We start from the raw sequence: 20,751 nt of genomic DNA, 5'->3' as shown, positions 1-20,751 counted from the left end.
GGAGGAGATAAAAATGCAAGGAACTTGCTCTCCCACAAATTATCCACTCCCATACATGCTGAAATGCTCGTTTTGCAGTCCATTAAGTTCAAGTTAATGCGGGTAGAGCATGTCTGGCATCGAGAGGATGGTAAAGGTTTTGGATTTTAATTTTACTCCGATGAAAAATCCTCCACGTTCCTGGCTGGCGTCGGTACTTCTGCAGCAAAGACAACAGGCCCCACAGGAAGCATGAGGCCAAGGTTAAAGCACTTCTAAGTCAAGATGCTACGATACCCAAAGAAGCAATTTCCCATTGTATTGCATATCTTCTGGCACTTTATCGGCATGAATAGAAACTGCGAGTGAAAGGGGTGCACAGGGACCCATTGGAGCTGCAGATGGCTTTAAATTTCCCCTAACTTTCTCTGGATTCAAGGTTATTCCTCTTGGCTTGCTGCAGGCCTGCACACTTGGACTAATTGTATTTCTAAACAAATAGTAGCCTTGCCCCTCCTTGCCTTGCCTTGCCAGCATGGAAAGCAACTAAATGGAGATGTGCCCGGGAAACAAAGTGTGTTTACCTCCTCTGAAGCTCCACGGGATATTTTAGCCCTCGTGATTTCACTTAAAACATCCTAAAATCATGCTGGTTTTGTCAGCAGTGTGAAAGATAACAAATGGAAAGAGGTGCAGGTACCTTGGGCAAGGGAGCAGGAGGCACACAGGGAAAGACAACCCTTAAAATTTTCCTGAGAGATAAAGAGTCTGCTTAGGCCAGTGGACAGCACAGGAAAAGTGGAGATGCCATAAATCCCATGAGGTGGAGACATCACTAATGTCATGAGACAATGCTATTTCCTCTGCCCACTCCACTTGGGTCCTTCGAGAAGATACAAGGCTGATATCCATCCAGCTGGAGCTTGAGGGACCAACACATCACAACCTCACCGCTCTCCAAAACTGTTACCGGCAACTTGGACTCCCATCTTCTGGAGCTGAGAAAGTGGATCACAAACGAAAATCGTCATTTCCTAGGCCAGGCTCACCCAAAACTTTACACAGACATTGACTGCAATGCCTTGGAGCAGAAATAAAGGAATTTTCTTAAGTGAAATCACGTTAAGGGCAGAAATAAGCAGTTGTTGAATGGGAGACAAGGTCCTGAGCATAGAAATGGAAATTTAGGCTGATGCACATCTGAATTTATGACCAGTGAGGCAGATTCACATCATTTGAAGGAGGTACCTCAGCAAGGAAAGTTTCCCTGGCCAGGCCTGGCCCATTGAGCATCCAGCCTGGAGCAGGATGTAGGGAAATCTGTGTGCACCACACACTTGCTCCATTATTTTGTCAGATTCATTTTCCAACTAGTATTACCAAACAAGTGGCATTTGGCCTTAGGTTTTGAGACAGAAAATAACTACATAACATACAACTACATAACACGTAGCAAAGATTTTGGTACCTCCATGGGCAGAGGCAATCTGTGGGCACCAGTACTAGAGGTGTCACATCCTTTCTGCTATCAATAAAGGGCAAAGAGAAACAGGGTAGAAAACATGAAAAGAAACATGAACACAGCTGAGACACATTCACTTCAAACAAGCACAAATTTAGATCAGGACCTGCTCCAGGAGAAGATGCAGGGGAAAAATCTGGCCTCATGCAAAGATGTTACATCCAGTACCAGCAACTCCAGGAGTCAGCTTTATTCATCACAGGAAATTATTCACAGGGTTATGAGCAACAGGCCCTTCAATCCAATTTTCTCACATCTATTTGGAGATAAACATATGTTAACCCAGTGCCAGCTGATCTGCAGCACCTCTCTGCCCCTGGGAACTTGTGCCTTTTGCAGGTAGAGAGGAATTTGGAACTTTTTCAGAGGTTGTTATTTGGATGCACCATGTAATATCCAAGTGACATCAGCTGGAAATACAGTATCAGTAGGGTAGATCACATCAGAAACCAGGACAATTCATAACAAATTGGCAAATAGCCTCAAATTCCTAAAGAGAAACAGCTGGGATAAAAGCAATTTAACTATCAATGCCATGCATTATGAGTGTTATCCTTATTAATTTTTTATTAACAAATTTTTCGTGCTCTCCCTGCTGTGGAAATGCCACACAATAAAAGGTAAGAGCTTGCTCACCTACAAAACAAGAGCTTTATTACTTGTTCTAGAACAGATCGTTTACAACAACAAGTAGCATTAATAAAGTCTGGGGATGGCCAATTGCAGAGAGCTGTGTTTCATATCACTGCATACAAGAGCTAACTTTGGGAAGGAAAATGAAATGTTAACCAAAAAGCCATTTCCAAGAGAAATAGTCCCACTGTACATCGTCAAACTAATAAAAGCATGCAGTCATGTAGCACAAGGAAATGCCTCCTTCTCCAGGTCACAAATCATTTTTACCCTGCTTCCCTGTGTTCTCAGCCTCAGCACACAAGTGCAGGCTTATAGCAGTTCTGTTGGTGAATTTATGCAGCTCTTTACCACTCACCTACTGCTTCTCATCACAGTCTTTTTCATTAATGAATCACAGAAACATTAATTAATGTTTAAGAGGCAGAGAGCTTTCTTTTTTTCCCCCTTGTCTGTGAATCACTTAGTCAAAGGTGGGCTTGTGTTGTTCAGTTACAGTGGAAATCCAGAAATGGAGAATAGCTACATTTTCAGGTCGTGCTTTACATACCCAGCAGGAAACATTTTAATGTAAAATTTTAAGTGGAAAAAGGGATCTAAAGATGCACCAGTTTCCAGAAGAGGCCTAACCCTCACCATCTCTCCTGCAGATGCTTTGCAAGTTATTTTTTTAGAAAAATTAAACCTACTGCAGTGACCAAAGAGGAACAGAGCTCCCCTGAAAACTTGAGACATCAGCTCACCGGCAGTCTTGGTAGCAAATGGAAAGGCTGGAGATGAAGGCTACTCTTTGGTCTCAGAGGCTGAGGAGTGGCAGAGCTCCAAGGTGGACTCCTGCCCAGCTTCAGGCTGTGGGAAATGGCACCGAGGTCTCAAGAAGGTGGGACACAGGTGTCCCACAGCAATTGGTACATCCACACGCTCTTTCCCCCTGGCTTGTGCAAAAGTATGTTGAATGTTCAGGGTAAAGACCTGTAATTTGGCCTCAAGTTGTGCCAGAGAAGGTTTTGATTGGATATTGCAAAGAACTTTTTCATTGAGATGACTGTTAGACACTGGCACAGGCTACCCAGGGAGGTAGTGGAGTCACCATCTCTGGAAATATTTAAAAGCCACATAGATGAGATGCTAAGGGACATGGTTTAGTGACGGGCTTGGCAGTATGAGGTTAGTGATTGGACTTGATATTAAAGTTCTTTTCCAACCAAAACCATTCTATGAATTTATGGTTTCACATAGAAAACCAATTTGTTATCATTAAAAGAAATGGGCTTAGCACTTCTGAAAAGCCAATTTTGGTGTGTTTTCAAGACTGGCATCTTGAACTGAGATAGAGAAAACCAAAGAACCCAAAGTAGTTTTATGTGATTTAGTCAAAGGCATCACAAACATGTCTGGACTTTCAGGATTAGAAAAGATGCATGATACTAACAGTTGAGTCTAAAAACAATGAAGGAGAGCTGCTTCGAGGCAGGACGAGCTACTTCTGTCTTCTCATCATCCAAACCCTTCAACAGACCTTCCCAAGGCACAAATCACTGCTTGTGGGCCATCTTTCTAAATGAAATGTTGCTATAATAACAGGTCTCAAGTGTCCCCTGAAGGCAGACTGTTCGATATTTATAATCACTTAATAAACACATGAGAAATGGCACAATACAGCCCTACATAATCTTTATGCAATGATCCTTGGTGACAAAGTGTAAGTGACCAAATCCCTTTCCAGGTCTAATGATACTTTGCTTTAGTAAGCCAGTGATATATCATGTATGGTAAAAATAAAGCACTCATGCATAAAATTAATACAGTAAGCTCTGAAGTCATAAAGCTTTCAGGCCATGATATATTAGATGGGAAAATGACTAACCTGTAATTCAAGCCCTCCCGGTGACTTATTCCCGACAGGTTGTAGAGTCACCTCAGCTTTGCATGATCAAATTGGGATAGCTGAGAAGCCTATGAGTTATTAACCAACCGGCTAAGAAGCACACTGGGGCCACATGCATAAAGCACCCTGTGAGGACATAGGTAGCAGCTTCTCCTCATAGAGGTCAAATGTTTCTCTTCTTCCTGAACCAACATTCTTATTCTTACAGGATATCACTTCCATCCATTTTTCTCACTTTACTCCTCCTAGAAGGGCTCATGATGTGACTAAAGTCGTTTGGTCCATGTCTACTTACTGAAACAGCTGAGGTCTCCTTAGAGATAAGCTTTCCTGCTATTTTAAAGCAGAAATACAATTCCCATGTAGGCCTTCAATAAAACTGGGACCAATTTTACAGAATCACAGGATGGAGAGGGTTGGAAGAGACCTCTAGAGATCACCTAGTCCAACATCCCTGCTAAAGCAGGTTCACCTGCATCAGGCTGCACAGGAACATGTCCAAGCAGGTTTTGAAAATCTCCAGAGGAGACTCCACAGCCTCTCTGGGCAGCTTGTGCCAGGGCTCTCTCACCTTCACAGCAAAGAAATTTCTCCTAATGCTCAAGGGGAACTTCCTGCGTTCCAGCTTGTGCCTGTTACAAGTTTTCCTGTCACTGGACACTACAGAAAAAAGACTGACCCCATCCTCTTGACACCCATCCTTTAGGTATTTATAAGCATTTATAAGGTTCCCCCTCAAGTCTTCCCTTCTCCCAGCCCCAGATCTTATCCCCAAGAGTGATGTTCCAGTCCCCTCATTATCTTGGTAGCCCTCCACTGGACCGTCTCCAGCAGTTCCTGTCTTGAACTGGAGAGCACAGAATTGGACGCACTACTCCAGACATGGCCTTACCAGGGCAGAGCTAGGCGGGGAGGAGAACTTCTCTCAACCTGCTGGACACACTAATTTGCAAGAAAGCAGCAAAAAGCACAATGGCAACAAGCAGTTTAGGTCATGCACTGCTTCCAGAAATGCCACCTTATTTTTCACTCCTGCGAGCCTCTGCCACGTCTCAGGAACACCAGTCATCCCAGCGCACTGGCAGACTGACTGCTGATGGTCTCCAAACATCTGGGCCATGCTAGTGTGCTGTAGCAGATTCACTCATTACATATTGCATAACGCTCTGAGAGCTCTTGCAGTATCCTGGTCTTCTGCAGCAGTGTGAACCAGTGTCAGAGGAAATTTGTGGAAGAAGGGAGGAACCATCCAGAAAGTGAGAGCAGGGCTGGTGGAGCATCATGACTCTGCACCGTGAGTGAGGGCCATGAAAATCTATTGTCAGTCCAAAGCTCATTCCATGCAGCACCTCGCTGAAGTCCCACAGAAAGTAGGGCATACAGTTGTACATACAAAAACCCTTCATAAAGACATGCTCATCATTGAAATTATCCAACGTGACCTGGTGGCATGTGCTTCCCTGTCAACATAGGAGCTCTGGGAAGATGACTGATTTTTTATACTAAGACAATGGAGATCTTCCAAGTTGTTTTTAAGGGGCTTCACATGCACAGGATTTTGTAGGACACTCATGAGTTTGGTCCACCCTCCAAGCTACCTACACATGCAGGGAACATTTTCACTGCTGACTGCAGTAATGAAGGCATCACAAATCCAGACCAAAGACAACTTTTCAAGGTCCTTCTATATGACAATGCAGCCACTGCTTGCTCCTCTCATGGGTACAACAGAGATCACACACAAGAGCCATACTGTAAACCATCAACCTGCAATCCAGCCCTTGTTCCAACCAGAAAAAAAATAATTATCTTTTGCATGTGAAACGATCAAAGTGCTTAAAAAAATCATCAGACTCCAGCTCCTCAATCAGGAAGGCTGCCAAGCTATCGAATCAATAGGTTGTTAGATACTTAAAGCATGGGAATATGGGAAAGCTATCAAATGATTTCTTTGTTAATAAACTGCTACAGTAATTACCATCAGAATAGAAATGGAAAGATAGGGATCAGAAATGGAAAGCTGTGAATGGTTTCTCATTAAGTGAAATTAAAGCATGTGGGATTTTTTTTCTCTTCTTTTGGCCTCGATTCTGCAATGTTTTGAACTCACATACCCAGAGCTGCTCATGCACCCAGCTTTGGGCACCCAAATTTAACCTAAATATCTTCAAGTCAGTGAGCCTCCAGTGTAGGAGGACTTACCTGGAGAACTTGCAGAACTGAGTCCCATACACAGTGGTGGACGATCCTACAGCGTCAGCCTGCAATGGGCATCACAGAGGTGTCCCACTGGGGCTCAACTAAACCAGTGCAGATTTTGTCCAGGAGCCACAGATCTTAAGGTCAGACATAAATCCTCAATCTGAACCATGTGGTACCAAGAGATAACAGTAACAAGATTCAGAAATCAGGAGCTGCTGGTTCACAGAGCCAGCCTCATCTCACACGTACCATATCTGCTCTACTACCCAGCCCCTCACCTGTGCCAGGGACAGAAAGCAGGATACCATGGAGAGCCAGGCTGGACATATGGAAGAACCTTGGGGTAACTGCAGACCTCAGGGTTGAATCTTGGTTTGGAATGGGCATGAGAGAGTGGGAAGACTGAGAGTGGTAGTGTTGGCTCTCCACCGGGGTCTTGGTACGTGGCTTGTGTGAGGAGCTTCAGCCCGTACTGACTGCCTGCTAAGCATGACAGCCAGTATCAGAGTATCACGACCCGAATTCTCAGCCTTCAGACGCCTACAGTGCTAAAACTAAGGTTTCAGTTAAACAACAAGTTCTGCACATCATAAATATATCAGGAAGGAAAACTGCCAGCCCTTCCTACCCCTCCCACTTGCCACTTGTGGTCGTTACAGTAATAGATTTTTTTCAGTGGAAAAGATTGACCTTGTCAGAGAACACAATGAGATACACTTAGGGCTCAGCTTCACTCCAATTAGCAGGACAGAAATTGTCGTGCTGGCTTTGTGGGGAGGAGGGAGAAAACCATTTGCTGCAGCATGAGGAATAGTCTAGTCCAGTCTAAAAGCTGTCTCAGCTGCCCACAAGCTTGAACTACACTGACATCGTTCCCTCTCAGCTGGCCTATGGCTCAGAGAGGACAGCTATCTTTATGATGTTAGAGATGCAGAGCAAGTAATATACTCGACAAAAAGAGCAGGTCTCAAAGAAACCCACTCTTCATACAAGGAAATGAAAGGTTGTGGAGGCTGGAAAACACTTGAGAGGTATCATTCAACATCCGCAAGTCACACTTTACCTGCAGTGCTTAGACAGGACAGTATTAACAGCCCCACAGCTTTGCACGTACAGAATTTCAAGTGCTTCCAGACCTAATGTATTTACTGAAATTGGTTGTCTTCTACTAGCACATAGAGAAGACGAGGGCGGGGGGTGGGGGGGGAGAAGGACTAATGGATATACATTAACCTTTTGGTACCAGATTTCCCGATACTAGCTACTAATGCAAAATCCATTAGAAGGAAATGTCTAGTAACCATGGTGTGCAAATGTTGTAATGCAGTGAATAAGTCTGTAAAAATCTAAGCAGGTATGGCAGGGACAGAGACCCATGCAAAGGTGGTTACAAGCGCAAGATGGTTAAAGAAAGCTCCTTTGGGCAGAGAAATCTTATAAAAGGGACAGAAAAAAAATGGAAACTGAGCTTTGAAGCTTCCTCTTTTGCAGGAGAATTTTGTTGCTGACCCCAAGGGCAAAGCTTACCTGCAGAAACCTCTTCCATTGCCACAGGTCTGCCTTTTCTGGCACGTTTTTCTTCCCATGCTTGCCTGCCAGCACAAGCATCACCCAGCACGCTGATGGAGGCTGCAGTGAGGGAGATGGAATGGCTTCACTTGCTCCAAGACAACCTTGCACCAAGGGGGCCTAACACCACGCCGTACAGACACAAGTGCCTTCCCAAGTTCTCATGCTAGCCTGGGCAGCACCAAAATGATGATTTTGATCCTCTGGTTCCCTGTCATAGGAAAAAGAACCCCCACATCACTCGCAGAAACACCACAAGGTGTTTGGGAAGGCGTCCCTGCCTTCCCAGGGATGCCCCCTGGCATCCTTCTGTGGGGCATCAGCCTGTAATAACTTTGTGGGGAAACCAACTGTTCAGTCCTCCGGGCAGGTACAAAGTGATCTTTTTTTAAGGTCATCTTTTTGAAGATGAAAGAAATACCAGGAGAAGCCTGTGCAAGTTGCGACACCAGAATAGAAGAGGTGGGGGTGACCATGGCATTGAAGACATAAAACAGCCTCAAATTGCTTCATTTGAGGATTTCTTCACTTGCTGGGTACTCTGCTTCAAAATGGTAACATCTAAGAGCTTTTCTTTCAGGGATGTGAAGAGAAAGGGGAAAGAATGAGATCAGGAGAAGTTAATATTATCACTTAATACGCACAGACAGTTTCAACAGTTACCTTAATGTGCACTAATTAGGTGTGGGAATGTGCAACACATCCCAAGGGCTGATTATAGCCTCTCCCTACTACACTCGAGCACATTTTGCTACCATGATCAAATATCATAAAATGTACAAAGATTTATCACCTGTAGGGCACAGAACACAGTTGTGATTTAGACTCCCTGGCAGTCACAGCTAACAGCCATCTTTCTAAAACACAAGAGGCCACAATGCAGTTTCATGTACCATCTGGAGCCAGCCAGAAGCTGTCAGCACAGATCTGGGACTCCCTATGGCTGCCCGAACAGGAGCCAGACTTGGACAAAAATTGCCTCTCTCTGGTCTGCTGGAGCTCCCAGTACTTTGTTCACCCCACAGCTCCTCTTCAGCTCTCTGGTTGTCATCTCACCCCTTTTCTCTGGGAAACTGTGAAGTCCTGGAAGTTCTGAGTGTAGGTGCGACACCACCACTTCAAAGGCAGCCTGCACCTCAAACAGGACCAGAATGAGATTATTTCTCTCTTTGCAATCTCCCAGCCTTGGGGCTCTCTCTAGGGTGCCAAACAGCACAGCACATGAGCTGAGCAGAGTTATCTTCCACCTACATTCCTCTTCTGCTATCTTGAGCATTGTCTGCTTAAACACGGAGCCAGCTCTCCTCCTTCCTCATCAGCGTGCACATCTTTTGTCTTTACAGGATTACAGCATGTTGCCTCCAGGAGAAGGTGAGGACTTTGTGTGCCTGTGAAGACTTTTCTCTCCCTTTCTGTTCATGCTCCATCATTTCTTTGCTTATGCCTGGAGTGCAAGAGCCATCTCCAATTTAACAGACCACTATGGTGATATTGATCCAGGACTGGTACTGCCTTGTCCAGTCATCAGCAGGAGCTGTGGTTCCTTCTGCCCTGTGGATTGTGTAGAGTCTGCCCTTTGAATGGTGTGTGTCGCAACCACAATGTCTTAATGCAGAGACTGCTGCACCTGATTGCTTACTCCTTTATGTGTGAATTTGAGGGGTTCAGTTTGCAGGCCTGGAGTTCCAGTTTGGATTCACAATCTGGTTTGGCAATCCAAATCCAGATTAAAGTACCTGACTGCAGGTGCTCAAAGACAAATGAAAAATGTATGGCTATGACCAGACCTAGTACCTACTGACAGCTGACTACAGCTGAGCTTAGTTGCCTTTCTATCCTGTTTGCACTCAGACACTGTTAGGACCTACCTGCTTCCCTGCACGGTAATAAGGTCTCATGCTAATCAATTCCCCATTGGCTTCAATAAGGCCTCATCAATGATCTGCATGAGGGGATTGAGTGCACCCTCAGTAAATTTACAGATGACATCAAGCTGGGCAGGTGTGTAGATCTGCTTGAGGGCAAGAAGGCTCTTCAGAGGGACCTGGACAAGCTGGATCAATGGGCTGAAGCCAATCACTTGAGATTCAACAAGGCCAAGTGCCGGGTCTTGCACTTAGGCCACAACAACCCCAACAGTGCTACAGGCTTGGGACAAAGTGGCTTGAAAGCTGTCAGGCAGAAAAGGACCTGGAGGGGTGTTAATTGACAGACAGCTGAATGAGCCAGCTGTGTGCCCAGGTGGCCAAGAAGGCCAATGGTATCCTGGCCTGTATCAGGAATAGTGTGACCAGCAGGACCAAAGCAATGATTGTCCCCTTGTACTGGTGAGACTGCATCTCAAATACTGTGTCCAGTTCTGAGCCCCTCACTACAGGAAGAACATGAGGGTGCTGGAGGGTGTCCAGAGATGGCAATGAAACTCGAGAAGGGTCTGGAGCACAAGTCTGATGAGGAGCAGCAGAGGGACTGGGGATGTTTAGCCTAGAGGAGGCTGAGAGGAGACATGATCACTCTATACAACCACCTGAAGGGGAGTTGTAGTGAGGTGAGGGTAGATCTCCCCAGGAATGAATGACAGGACATGAGGAAATGGGTTCAAATTGCAGCAGAGAAGGTTTAGATTGGACATTAGGAAGAACTTTTTCACCAAGAGGGTTATTAAGCACTGGAAGGGGCTGCCCAGGGAGGTGGTAGAGTCACCATCCCTAGAGATACTCAAAAGACGCACAAATGAAGTGCTGAGGGTTGTGGTTTGGTTTGGTTTGGTTTGGTTTAGTTTAGTAACAGTCTTCAAAGTGTGAGGTGAGTGGTTGGACTTGATCTTAAAGGTCTTTTCAAAACATAACCACTCTGTGATTCTATGCTGAAACTCCTGGGCCCTATATGAAGGAAATAAAGCAGGATCTTCCTTGGATTTGACAAATGTAGGTGGAATGCACCAAGAACAAATCAAATCCCAGCCCCTTTCCTCCACCTGCTTGATGAAAGTATCCTCAGAGACTGGTAAAAACTTGCCTTGTTGGCAGGACCAACCATGTCTTATGCTGTCCTGGGGTGCAGGTTAGGTGACGTGCCCAAGTATCCACACAGTCTTTGGGCAAGCCTGGTGTCCTGCCACAGGTGGGAGGGCAGGTCTGTAGCTCACAATGCCCGAGCTAGATAGAGACACCACGCTTTTAAGCCACAGACACATGCAGAAACCACAGGAACTTCAAATTCGGTATAAGCAGTTTCTCCATCTGTCGTTATTGAGTCAAGGTTGATTTCATCAAGCAGTGTTTCTAAAACTAGAAGCCAACAGTCCATGGAAACCTCTGAAAGAGCCCACAAAAAGACACTGATGTTAAGAACCAAATGCTTATTCCAAGTTGTTCCTGGATGTTTTTACCATGCTGTGTTCAATAGGTACACAGCAAGCAAAGGACCAGAGACCAGAAAAGCTGTATTGCGAGTGGATTGAGCTGGGGAGAACATCTGCCTCCAATTTTTCAGTTAAACAAAACTGTGACTTTTAATTTAATAAAAACCTTCTGCCTACAACCACAGATAAAATCGTTCAAGCTTGGCTGAGTTTAAAACCAGAACCTGGCACCTCTTCAGAAGCACGTTAGAGAGCTTATGGTCTCAAATCTTCCCGTTTTGACAACATGCAGCTGCTGCGACTCAACTGAGAGCAGGAGTGAAGCATTACATTGGGCCCAAGCTCCAGAAGCAGAGCAAATCGAAGCTGTGGGCAATGTTTACATTAATAGGAATATTGTTGCTTTAAAAACTATGTATGCCACTAAGAGCAGCTCTTTTGAATCCAGATTATATCAGCCACACAGGTGACCTTGACTTTATACAGTCAACCTGAAGGCACATGAAGGCATTCACATGCAGCCTGGCTTCTTTGCCATCACCTCCTGCTCTCCCAGAACAAGCCTAGGGGACATAGCCAGGTAGAGCATATGGGCATCACTTTGCTGCACAGCGTAAATGAAACACTGGGGAAGAAAATGATGCAGCAGTGTGGACTTATTGAATTAAACATTATTGTGGCTAACACAATCAATACAGGATTGATTGCATTATCCATATTAATATTTAATTCAATTAAAAGGCCCTCTTTTTTTTTTTCCTTTTTTAAAATGTTCTTTCAGATCTTTTATGCTGCAGAAAATGAGTTACATTTTGCTAGAGACCATGAATGCCAGCTGGACCCAAACTCTAGCTGATCTGGGTTTCTCCTGCCACCAGCTGTTCACAGCTGGCCCTTCCAGCAGGGCAGAGGAGAGCCATTTCTCTCCTCAGGGCACCACTAGCACACAGTACAAAACCCCCAGAGAAACTGGGACCCCCTCAGGCGAACACAGGGTGCACAAGCATGCATGGCAAATGAAAAACCTCACTTTGGAGGCCTATGTATCCAAACTGTGCCCCAGCTGATCGCTGACAAAAGAGGCAGACTCACGTCTGCTCCCCTCACAAAATGCTTGTTTGGCTCCTCTGAGAATTAGCAGTTTGCTAAACTAGCAAGAAACTAACCAAATTCCACAACGGCTGAAGAAATAAGTACATTTTTATCAGTTCTACAAGCTGAGCAAGACAGCTGGCTTAGCTGTTGCTTTGCATTTCATTTTCAATACACATTTTAATAGAATCATAGAATGGTAGGGTTGGAAGGGACCTTTAGAGATCATCTAGTCCAACCCCCCTGCAGAAGCAGGTCAACCTAGATCAGGTTGCAGTTTTACCCCCATTCTCCCCATGTCTGTCTAGCTTAAGGGCTGGTGAAGCTCCACTCGTCCTTGTGCAGCCCAGCACCCTGCAGCATACCGGCTGTAATCGAAGAGACATGGCCCTGAAGTAAACTCGTCCCTGACAAAGGGTTGCTGTGGCTTACAGCTGTGCCCACTTGGGAAGAAATCTCTCTGCTTCTTAAGCACCCTTGGAGATCCAGGGCTGATGATATTGTGAGGCAGCTAACTGTGGCACGGCACAGTTAACTTCTCCACAACGCTTCCAGCATCCACTGTAGCAAGACGTGGCAACCCCTGTTGCAGAACACCACCATGGGCACCAGTCATCCCCTCGCCTGTCACTGTCTCAACATCTCGACTCGCTGAATGACACCAGTGTCTCAAACGCAGCGGGAGCTCACGGTTCTCTGCTGCTTCATCAGGCCAGACTTCCTGCCAGGAATTAAATTGAAGCACAGAAAATGCATCTTCTCCGTAAGAAAAAAGAAAAAAAAGGAAAAAAGGTGGGAACCTGCCTCCCCTTCCCCCACCTGATTATATACAAGATGTTCTTCTGCTTTTAAGGGCAATTGAACACTACTTAAACTACCGTTAATTTAAATCAAACAAGTCTGAAAAGATAGAACACGCTGCACTGCTATTAAAAACGGCTGAATCTTCATTTGTTCCATCCTAGCCCATTTCCTAGCCAATACTATCTGGCTGTCCAAAGGCCTCTTTATGTAGGTTTTAAGCTGATATTTAAGCCTACTTTGTTGGCTCCTGCAACACAGTGCAGTCTGCTTTTAGTATCAAAGATTCAAACTTCCCAACAAACTGCTTTTCCTTGCAAAGTATGGGAGCAAGTCAGAAAAAGGACATGGGGCCAAAATGATTAATAGCAATTAATTACTCACCCCATTTCCAAGAGCCACAATAGGTGATGCTCCAACACTGAAGTACAAATATCTTAAGAAGGATAAAAAAGCACCTTTCTTCTACTGTGTGTCATAGCCCTGTCCTCAACAAGACCCCAAGGTGCTGCTTTCCATAGTTGCTGGCAGACAGGCCACAGGGCAGACGGTCCTGCCCTGTACCGCTATTGGCAGTGTGGCACTGGCACATCTAAACAGATTTTTTTCCCCTTCCCTCCACCACCTTGACAGGAAAGCTAGCCCACATGGATCAGAAGTAGCATAGAAAGCACAGGCAGAGGTGGCAGGTGATCCCTCCATTTACACATTTTCCCCAAATAATACGCACCAATGAGTAGTTTCACAACATTCTGTGGCTTCCATACAAACATCTTTGCCCTGAGCAGAATATCTGCAAGAGTTTCATTAGCCAAAGTGCTGATCTGCTGGAATACTGCAGCATAAAATAACTGCTCCAGATTGGTCTTAAATAAGACACTGGACTTCGGTAGGGAATATATCCAGCTTCAGTTCCTTGCCTAGCATTACTCCTTTCCTTGAATCATTTCTCTTCAATTTCTCTGTCTCCATCTGAGCTTTGCCCAGGCTGATCACAGATCACTTGGTGCTGGGTTCTGCACAGCAAGTCACACTGAACCTCAGCTCAGATGCTTGCAATAGAGAAGAGAGGGGTTTTAGTTCAAGCTAGATGAAGGCTACATAGAAGCTTGCTGACGTCTGAAAGGGTTGTCCAGAGGTTGTGGCTACCCCATCCTTGGCAGCGTTCAAGGCCAGGTTGGATGGGGCTTTGAGAAAACTGGTCTAGTGGAAAGTGTCCCTGCTCACGGCAAGGGGGTTGGAATGAGACGGTCTTTAAGGTCTGTTCCAACCCAAACCATTTTGTGATTCTATTTGTAGTGATGCAAATCTTTGGATCCTTCCATTCTCCTTATTCATTCAGAAGAGTACTGTGAGACAACAGGCCTAAGCATGTCCCAGGCATGCTAATTCTCATTTGGGAGCACGAGCAGCTACCACTGTTTGGCAGGACTTGATTGCTTGTTGTCTCCCTGAAATGCTTGCAGAAATAACGCAACATCCAGCTCTCCAGCATTACTCTGAAAGGCTCTTTTATAGGCCACTTCCTTCTACTTCAGAAAAGTCACTTCTGACTACCTCAAATAACAAATCCTCAATGTTCAGCAACAGAGAACAAATTTTTATAGTCAGCAGAAAAAAGTCCAAGAGAACTATTGATATCTTAGAGACAAGAAAAAACTTACAAGATATTTGGAAATGAGTAACCAAAATAGAAGTAGAAACAGACAAATTATGAGATATTCTGACAATATTCCTTGCAATCTAACAAGGCAAAGAACTGCTCTGAAGTATATTTCACGTCAATACACACACAAAATAAACCCAAAAACCCCATACAAGACAACACTACCACAAAAGAAACAAACCAGCCAGGCTTATCTTAAGTATTAGTGATGTTAAACTGCTGTCACCGAACCCCAGACATTGCTACTGAGGGCATTCTCCAGTGTCTCAGTTGAACTAACTCATAATGAGATAAACAGATAACATTTCAAGGGGAGCTGCCTGAAAATCATTAAGCTGAGATTCACAGCATTTTTGAGATTATTAAAGAGATTAATAAAAACATCTGTAATCTAGAATTCAAGTCTTGCCCTTTTACCTCTTCAAACGCCCGACTCTCACTGCACATTAAGTATATGCACTTCAGCAGGAAAGTACCAATATAAATTCATGTTAGTGTTCTTCACTAACCTTTAACAGATCTTTGATGAACCCATCTACTCCCTGCTCCGGACTATGCCAAAAGATACAGCCATGCCAAAATGGGCTATGGCTGTCAGTGCCACAGCCTACTCACACTGCTTGAAATGTTACTTCTATTTTGAGCCTGCCTCCTACTAGCTTCCTTTAATGCACCCTTGGTTTTACACTAGAAGAGACAGTGAGAAATGATGCCTACAACTACTTTACCACACGCCTCATGATTTTATAACCTTGCTTTCACAAGCCAAAATCCATCCAGGGGATTAAGGGACTTGATTTATCCTTTCTACAAGACTTTTTTTTTTTTTTTAATACATGTTTTATTGAGTGCCATCCCTTTGCTTTTAATGATTAGCAAGAGGGAATTAAGTGGGGTTTGTCACTGACCTCCAGCTTTTGTGTATTTAGCTATCACTTCAGTGTTTGACACCTGCTGCAGTTCTGGCATCAAAGTCTACTTAGTGCAGGTCTGTGATTTTCTTTAAGCACGTAAGTCTACAGAAGTTGATCACACTCAAACCTCCGAATTCCTGAAGAGTTTTGAAAGAGATGGGCCAGAGTTAATCTTGAGTACACTACAATGAGACATAAGGATTGCTCCTTGGTATGATACAGAGGGATTCTTAATGTAACTGCTTGAAAACACAACTTGATTCAAAGGAACAAGGCCAAGAAAGAAGGAAATAGATGAGTGATTTTCTAGCAGATTTTTTAACCTCTGCCAAGGAATAATGGCTCTTAAAATCCGTCAATCTGCTGCCACTGCTTTAGTACATGGGGCAGAACTACTTCCTAGTACACAGCAGAAAAGCTCCATTCTCAAGAATTTTGCAGAGAGTCACTGCTACTTCTGCAAAGAATACTGCATTAGGTATATTGATGTTCTATGAAATGCCAAGTTAAAATGTGCCACTATTGTTAAAATTAATGACCAAGCACACAGAGTATCGACTCAGTGCCTTATTTGCTGCCAGTGTTTATCTGCACAAAAGCCCAAACACATTAATCCCATGGGTTGTTCCATTTATTAACGAGCCCTGCAGTTTTCCTCACTCCTACAGACATGCAAGTACTTGAAGACTGCATTTAGTGAAGAGCAATGACTCGGGCTAGCATAAGGGATAGATCAAGATACTCCAGCTAGTCAAGTCTAGTAGGTGCTATTGAAAACTATACCTGTTATAACTGATGTGTATAGCTGTAAGAGTTCTATAGAGCATCTGCAGTAGCAATTGGTTACAGAAAACAACTCTCATTGAAGAGCTGCTCTAAAGAAGGATATGCTATCTTCACAGCTGTATCAAGTTCACGAGAAAGTACTTATATTTCCATTTACCTGTTGAGATACATATGGACTATGTACTTATTCTGCAGCTCAACTCCTGCAATAAGATAGTCCAAACTTTCTGGCACCAAAACTTTTATTGCTACGGGCAATACAAAAGCAAAGACGGGAAACTTTGTTTTATCCCACAGCCATCCTTCTCATTCAATATTATTACAAGACACCATTTTAAAATCATTAATTCACAAATGCAATACAGAAGATGTGAGACTTTACATAAGAGAACAAAGTGAGGAAGATCTCAGCAATAACTAATGATCAATTATGAGAAATATTGTAACAAATATGAAAATCAACTATTGCTCCAATGTAGCCAGCTAAGTTTAGTTGTGCAAAGTGAGGTGTGGTTCTTGTGATCACTAATTTTTTTTTTCATTAAAAAAATGACAGCAACCATCCACACTTACAGAAATATTTATTATAGTGATTTAGTAAGGATCCTGATGCTTAAAAAATCTTCAGAAAATAGTATCCATTTCAAGTTAAACATTTACAAACGTGAAAGGGGATAGAAGTGCATCAAGCATTACTCTTGCTAGAAACAGGGAATGTTAGGCCAAGATTTTTAATGATAGTGTTTTCAAAAATATCTGCTTTCAAATTAATTCAGGCCATTAGTTCTACGACAATTTCTACAAAGCTTATCCTATGACAAGTATTTCTTGCAAAATTCAGCTGTAAGAAGTTATAAGAAATACCACGTTGTCTAACAGAACAGAGGTCTACACAGGCAAATAGCTCTGTTGAAATGCAGAGAGGGGTTTTCTTGTAAATATATAAATTCTGTCCTAGCTGGGAAAACTTGACACACATTGATCCCTGTCAATGGATACTAAGCACAAAAGAAATGGGATCACACTCTACCACCTAAAAAGGGCTGCTTGAAATCAAGAAAGCAAAGGTTTCATTTTGCAAAATCTTAGTTACAAAATGTCAGTGATTATTACAGAGAAGTTAAATGCAAAAGTAAAGTATACAAAATAATCCAAGGCACATTTTTCAGTGCAGTACGTTTATCCCTCTCCTCCATTTTAAGTTCATTTACTCCAGCATATTGGTGATCTTAGGAAACCATTTGAACAGTCAAAGCTCTCCTGCGTTCCTAAGTGCAAACCATAAATCATAGCTTCAGACCAGTGTTTACCAGTGTGTGCCAACTGCTCAAGAGCCACCACATTGTAAAACCTTGCTCATGAGACACTGATGCTCATTTTACAGGCAGGAGCTGAAACGACATCACACAGTCTATAAGCCAACTGGAAGGGGCCATCCAGACTTTGCCCTGACGAACTTTCTCCGGCTTGAATTTAGAAGACGCATCATAGATTATGTATTGAGTGCAAAACCTCTGGTCAGAAGTAGATTCTGCGTGGTAAGCCACCGTGTTGATTGTCTGCGTCACATCACTGTCTGGTTTTGGCTGCCTAACCAGAATTTGTCCTCCTGCTTCTTTGACCAGCTCCACAAGATCGCTCTTCTGGTGATGGCTGAAAGATCCCCAAAAATAGAAGTAGCATCCATCAAACAACTTAGGTAGCTAAGTGGAAAGTAAAAAAAAAAAAAAGGATAAGTACAGGACTTTGCAACAGAGCATGCAGGAAAAAAGTGGAGAGGAGCAACCAGTGCCTACAAAAAAATTCTAATTTGAAATAACCAACACTGGAATACACAATGGTAATTTAACATGGAAAGTGCTCAGTGTAAGTTTTCAATCAAGAAAGCTTGCTTATGAGGTAAATCCTTGCTTATGTTTAAATGTTGAAATATTTTCCAGCACAACAGGGTTTGAATTATGAGCTAGGGACACTTATGGCTGCTATTACAATACATTTAATGAACTTCTCCAGCGTAATCCAGAAATTAACTCGGTTAAATACAAAAGTACACCTATATGGAAACGATAAGTAATAAAACCATTTTTCTTTCAACTTTCAGATAAATTCAACTAGGTTTTAAAGCTGAACAGAGAAGGCCAAAGCAGCATCTCTCTGCCCCATACAGCTTCTTCCATGAATGTAATACAGTGTTCCCTTTGACAAGGTTATAGCAACATTCCCACTAAAAGAGAAAAATGACAGCTTTATGGGTGTTCGCAGTTCTTTGCCTCACCTTGCACATAATCAAATTTCTGTACAAGACCACATTAAAATTCTACATCTGGTGCACCTGCACATGTGGCAAAGGGCAAAACCACATGAACCAAAGGTCATTAAGACAATCCATCTCAAGCAATAAAACCCACCAGCTGTTCTCTGTTGAGCCGGGCTCTTTGTGGGCCACCTTGGATTTCATACTTTTCCTCTTGCTCTCGGACTGTGCTCTGTAGACAGGCTTCCACCCCTACAAAAACCACAAAGATTAGAAATCCCGTGTTTAACAGTGGCTTGCATGTCAATTTAGGGACAAAATCAGTGTGCCAAAGGAAAAGGATTACACACAATGCAAAACGTAGCATCAAAGCTTGTGTGCTTCAGCAATTTGCTTTTGAACTTGAAAAAAAATTACAACAGTGGTTGAAGATGCAAGTTAGATGGAGAGAAGCAATATCACCCTAAAATTGGTGCTGTAAACACCGGGAATTATTAGCTTTTCTTCTTACCCACTAAAGGTCAACTACTTAATGTCAAAAGTCAAATTGTTGATCATTTGGAAGCTTAAAGCCAGCATGTAGAACCAGCTCCGCAGTTATGAAATGGAAGCAATTGCCTGATAAAGAGCAATTACAAAGTAAGCACAAAGCTGTTTCCGAACAGCTACGGCCTCAAATAACAAATCAGATGGGATTTCAAGGTCTCCGAGATCAGCACAAACTGGAGATTTATGCCAGGGTTTAACAGTGGCATTCATTTTTGTTACCACTGCTGCATAATGAGATTGTCTTTTAGAGTCAACATGTCTTTACCTTGTTTTAAGGCTAGTTATTTTTTCCAATACAGAATGTGCTGATGCTAATGTATTGCTAACATCAGTTAAACACACTACCTGACCTCACTTTAGAAGGAGAAATTGCTGTGGTCACCCATTCACGGATGGAACATTCTGCCTGCACATACATTGCACTCGTTAATAACAATTACCCGAGAAAGAAAGTTTGCAAAGCCGATTTTCAAACTCGTTCCATGAGGATTTACAGTGTTGTCAAGGTTGCAACTTTCAAAGTAGCACCTCACACTCCTTGTGGTGTTTCTTCCCCAGGCAACTTATTTCTACTGTGGAACTAAGAAACCCGTAGTATCAAAAAATTTAAATAAATAAAAGTGAAAGTCAGAAGTAAAATGTGGGAGGTTTGATCCTAAATAGGCAGAAGGCACAAGAAGTGTGACTGACCAAGGTACTTGGATACCATGTCAGCTAGCAGACAAGAATATCTAATCTAGAGAATCTTGAAAGCCAACTATTAACAATTTTCCATCGTTCATACAAACTCACAAAATGCAGAACTATTAGAAGTCCTCCAACGTACTTGCATCAAAAGAGATAAGCCTATACAGAATACCACAACTGGCTGAATATTGTGACATGTATGTCTCTGTGTGCAAGTATCAAGTGATTATTTGCACTTGTTCATTCCTTCAAGGAAAATGAATATGAACTTGTACAAAACCAGAAAGGCAATCTGGCCATGTATTTTCTGGAAAAGCAACCTACATATTTATTATTGATAACAGAGATGCATATTGTCATTTTCAAAGCACTCCTAACCCAAAATTAAATCTAAAAGTTATTTCAAAATTATTTTAGCAAACTCCACAAGACTTTATTTGCTGTTTTATTTACCTGTAACTTTCACAGCCATTCTTTCCTTCCAAAAAATACAGATGTTAATGTGTGTCACTTACAGTAAGTGAAAAACCACCTCATCTAGTCTTAAAAATGGAACTGTCCATTCACTAAGAGCATATTTTATTTCAATCTACCATCAAAAGCCTATACTCAAGGACTTTCCCTCCAGTGCTGAGGTTTTTATACAATGAGTAAATCACAAAATGAGCATCCAGTGCCAGCATCAGTAAATGAAGCAAATTTGACGTAAAAGTAATAGAAAATGGAATGAATACAAAATAATGTTATGTCTTTTTGTACTGCTACTTCCCTGGAAAAAAAAAATTAAGTCATGAAAATGACTAATGTTAGCGGAATGCCCACTTTAGCAGAAAATGCAAAGTAGG

General features: G+C 43.0%; 1 protein-coding gene across 1 annotated transcript in view; it reads right to left on the bottom strand.

Moving 5' to 3' along the window:
* Positions 1-17,012: 17,012 nt before the first annotated feature.
* BARD1 (BRCA1 associated RING domain 1) overlaps positions 17,013-20,751 on the bottom strand; it is a 46,257-nt gene continuing 42,518 nt past the window's right edge. Inside the window, exons 10-11 of the mRNA XM_062002526.1 lie at positions 18,825-18,922; positions 17,013-18,119 (exon numbers count right to left, since the gene is read on the bottom strand). Coding sequence (XP_061858510.1) covers positions 17,790-18,119; positions 18,825-18,922 — 428 coding nt within the window. The 3' untranslated portion in view covers positions 17,013-17,789. The remainder of the gene's footprint in view (positions 18,120-18,824; positions 18,923-20,751) is intronic.

Source organism: Colius striatus, chromosome 9 (assembly GCF_028858725.1).
Source record: "Colius striatus isolate bColStr4 chromosome 9, bColStr4.1.hap1, whole genome shotgun sequence".
NCBI lineage: Eukaryota > Metazoa > Chordata > Aves > Coliiformes > Coliidae > Colius > Colius striatus.
Note: the sequence above shows the minus strand (reverse complement) of the source record. Positions and strands in the feature narration are given on the sequence as shown.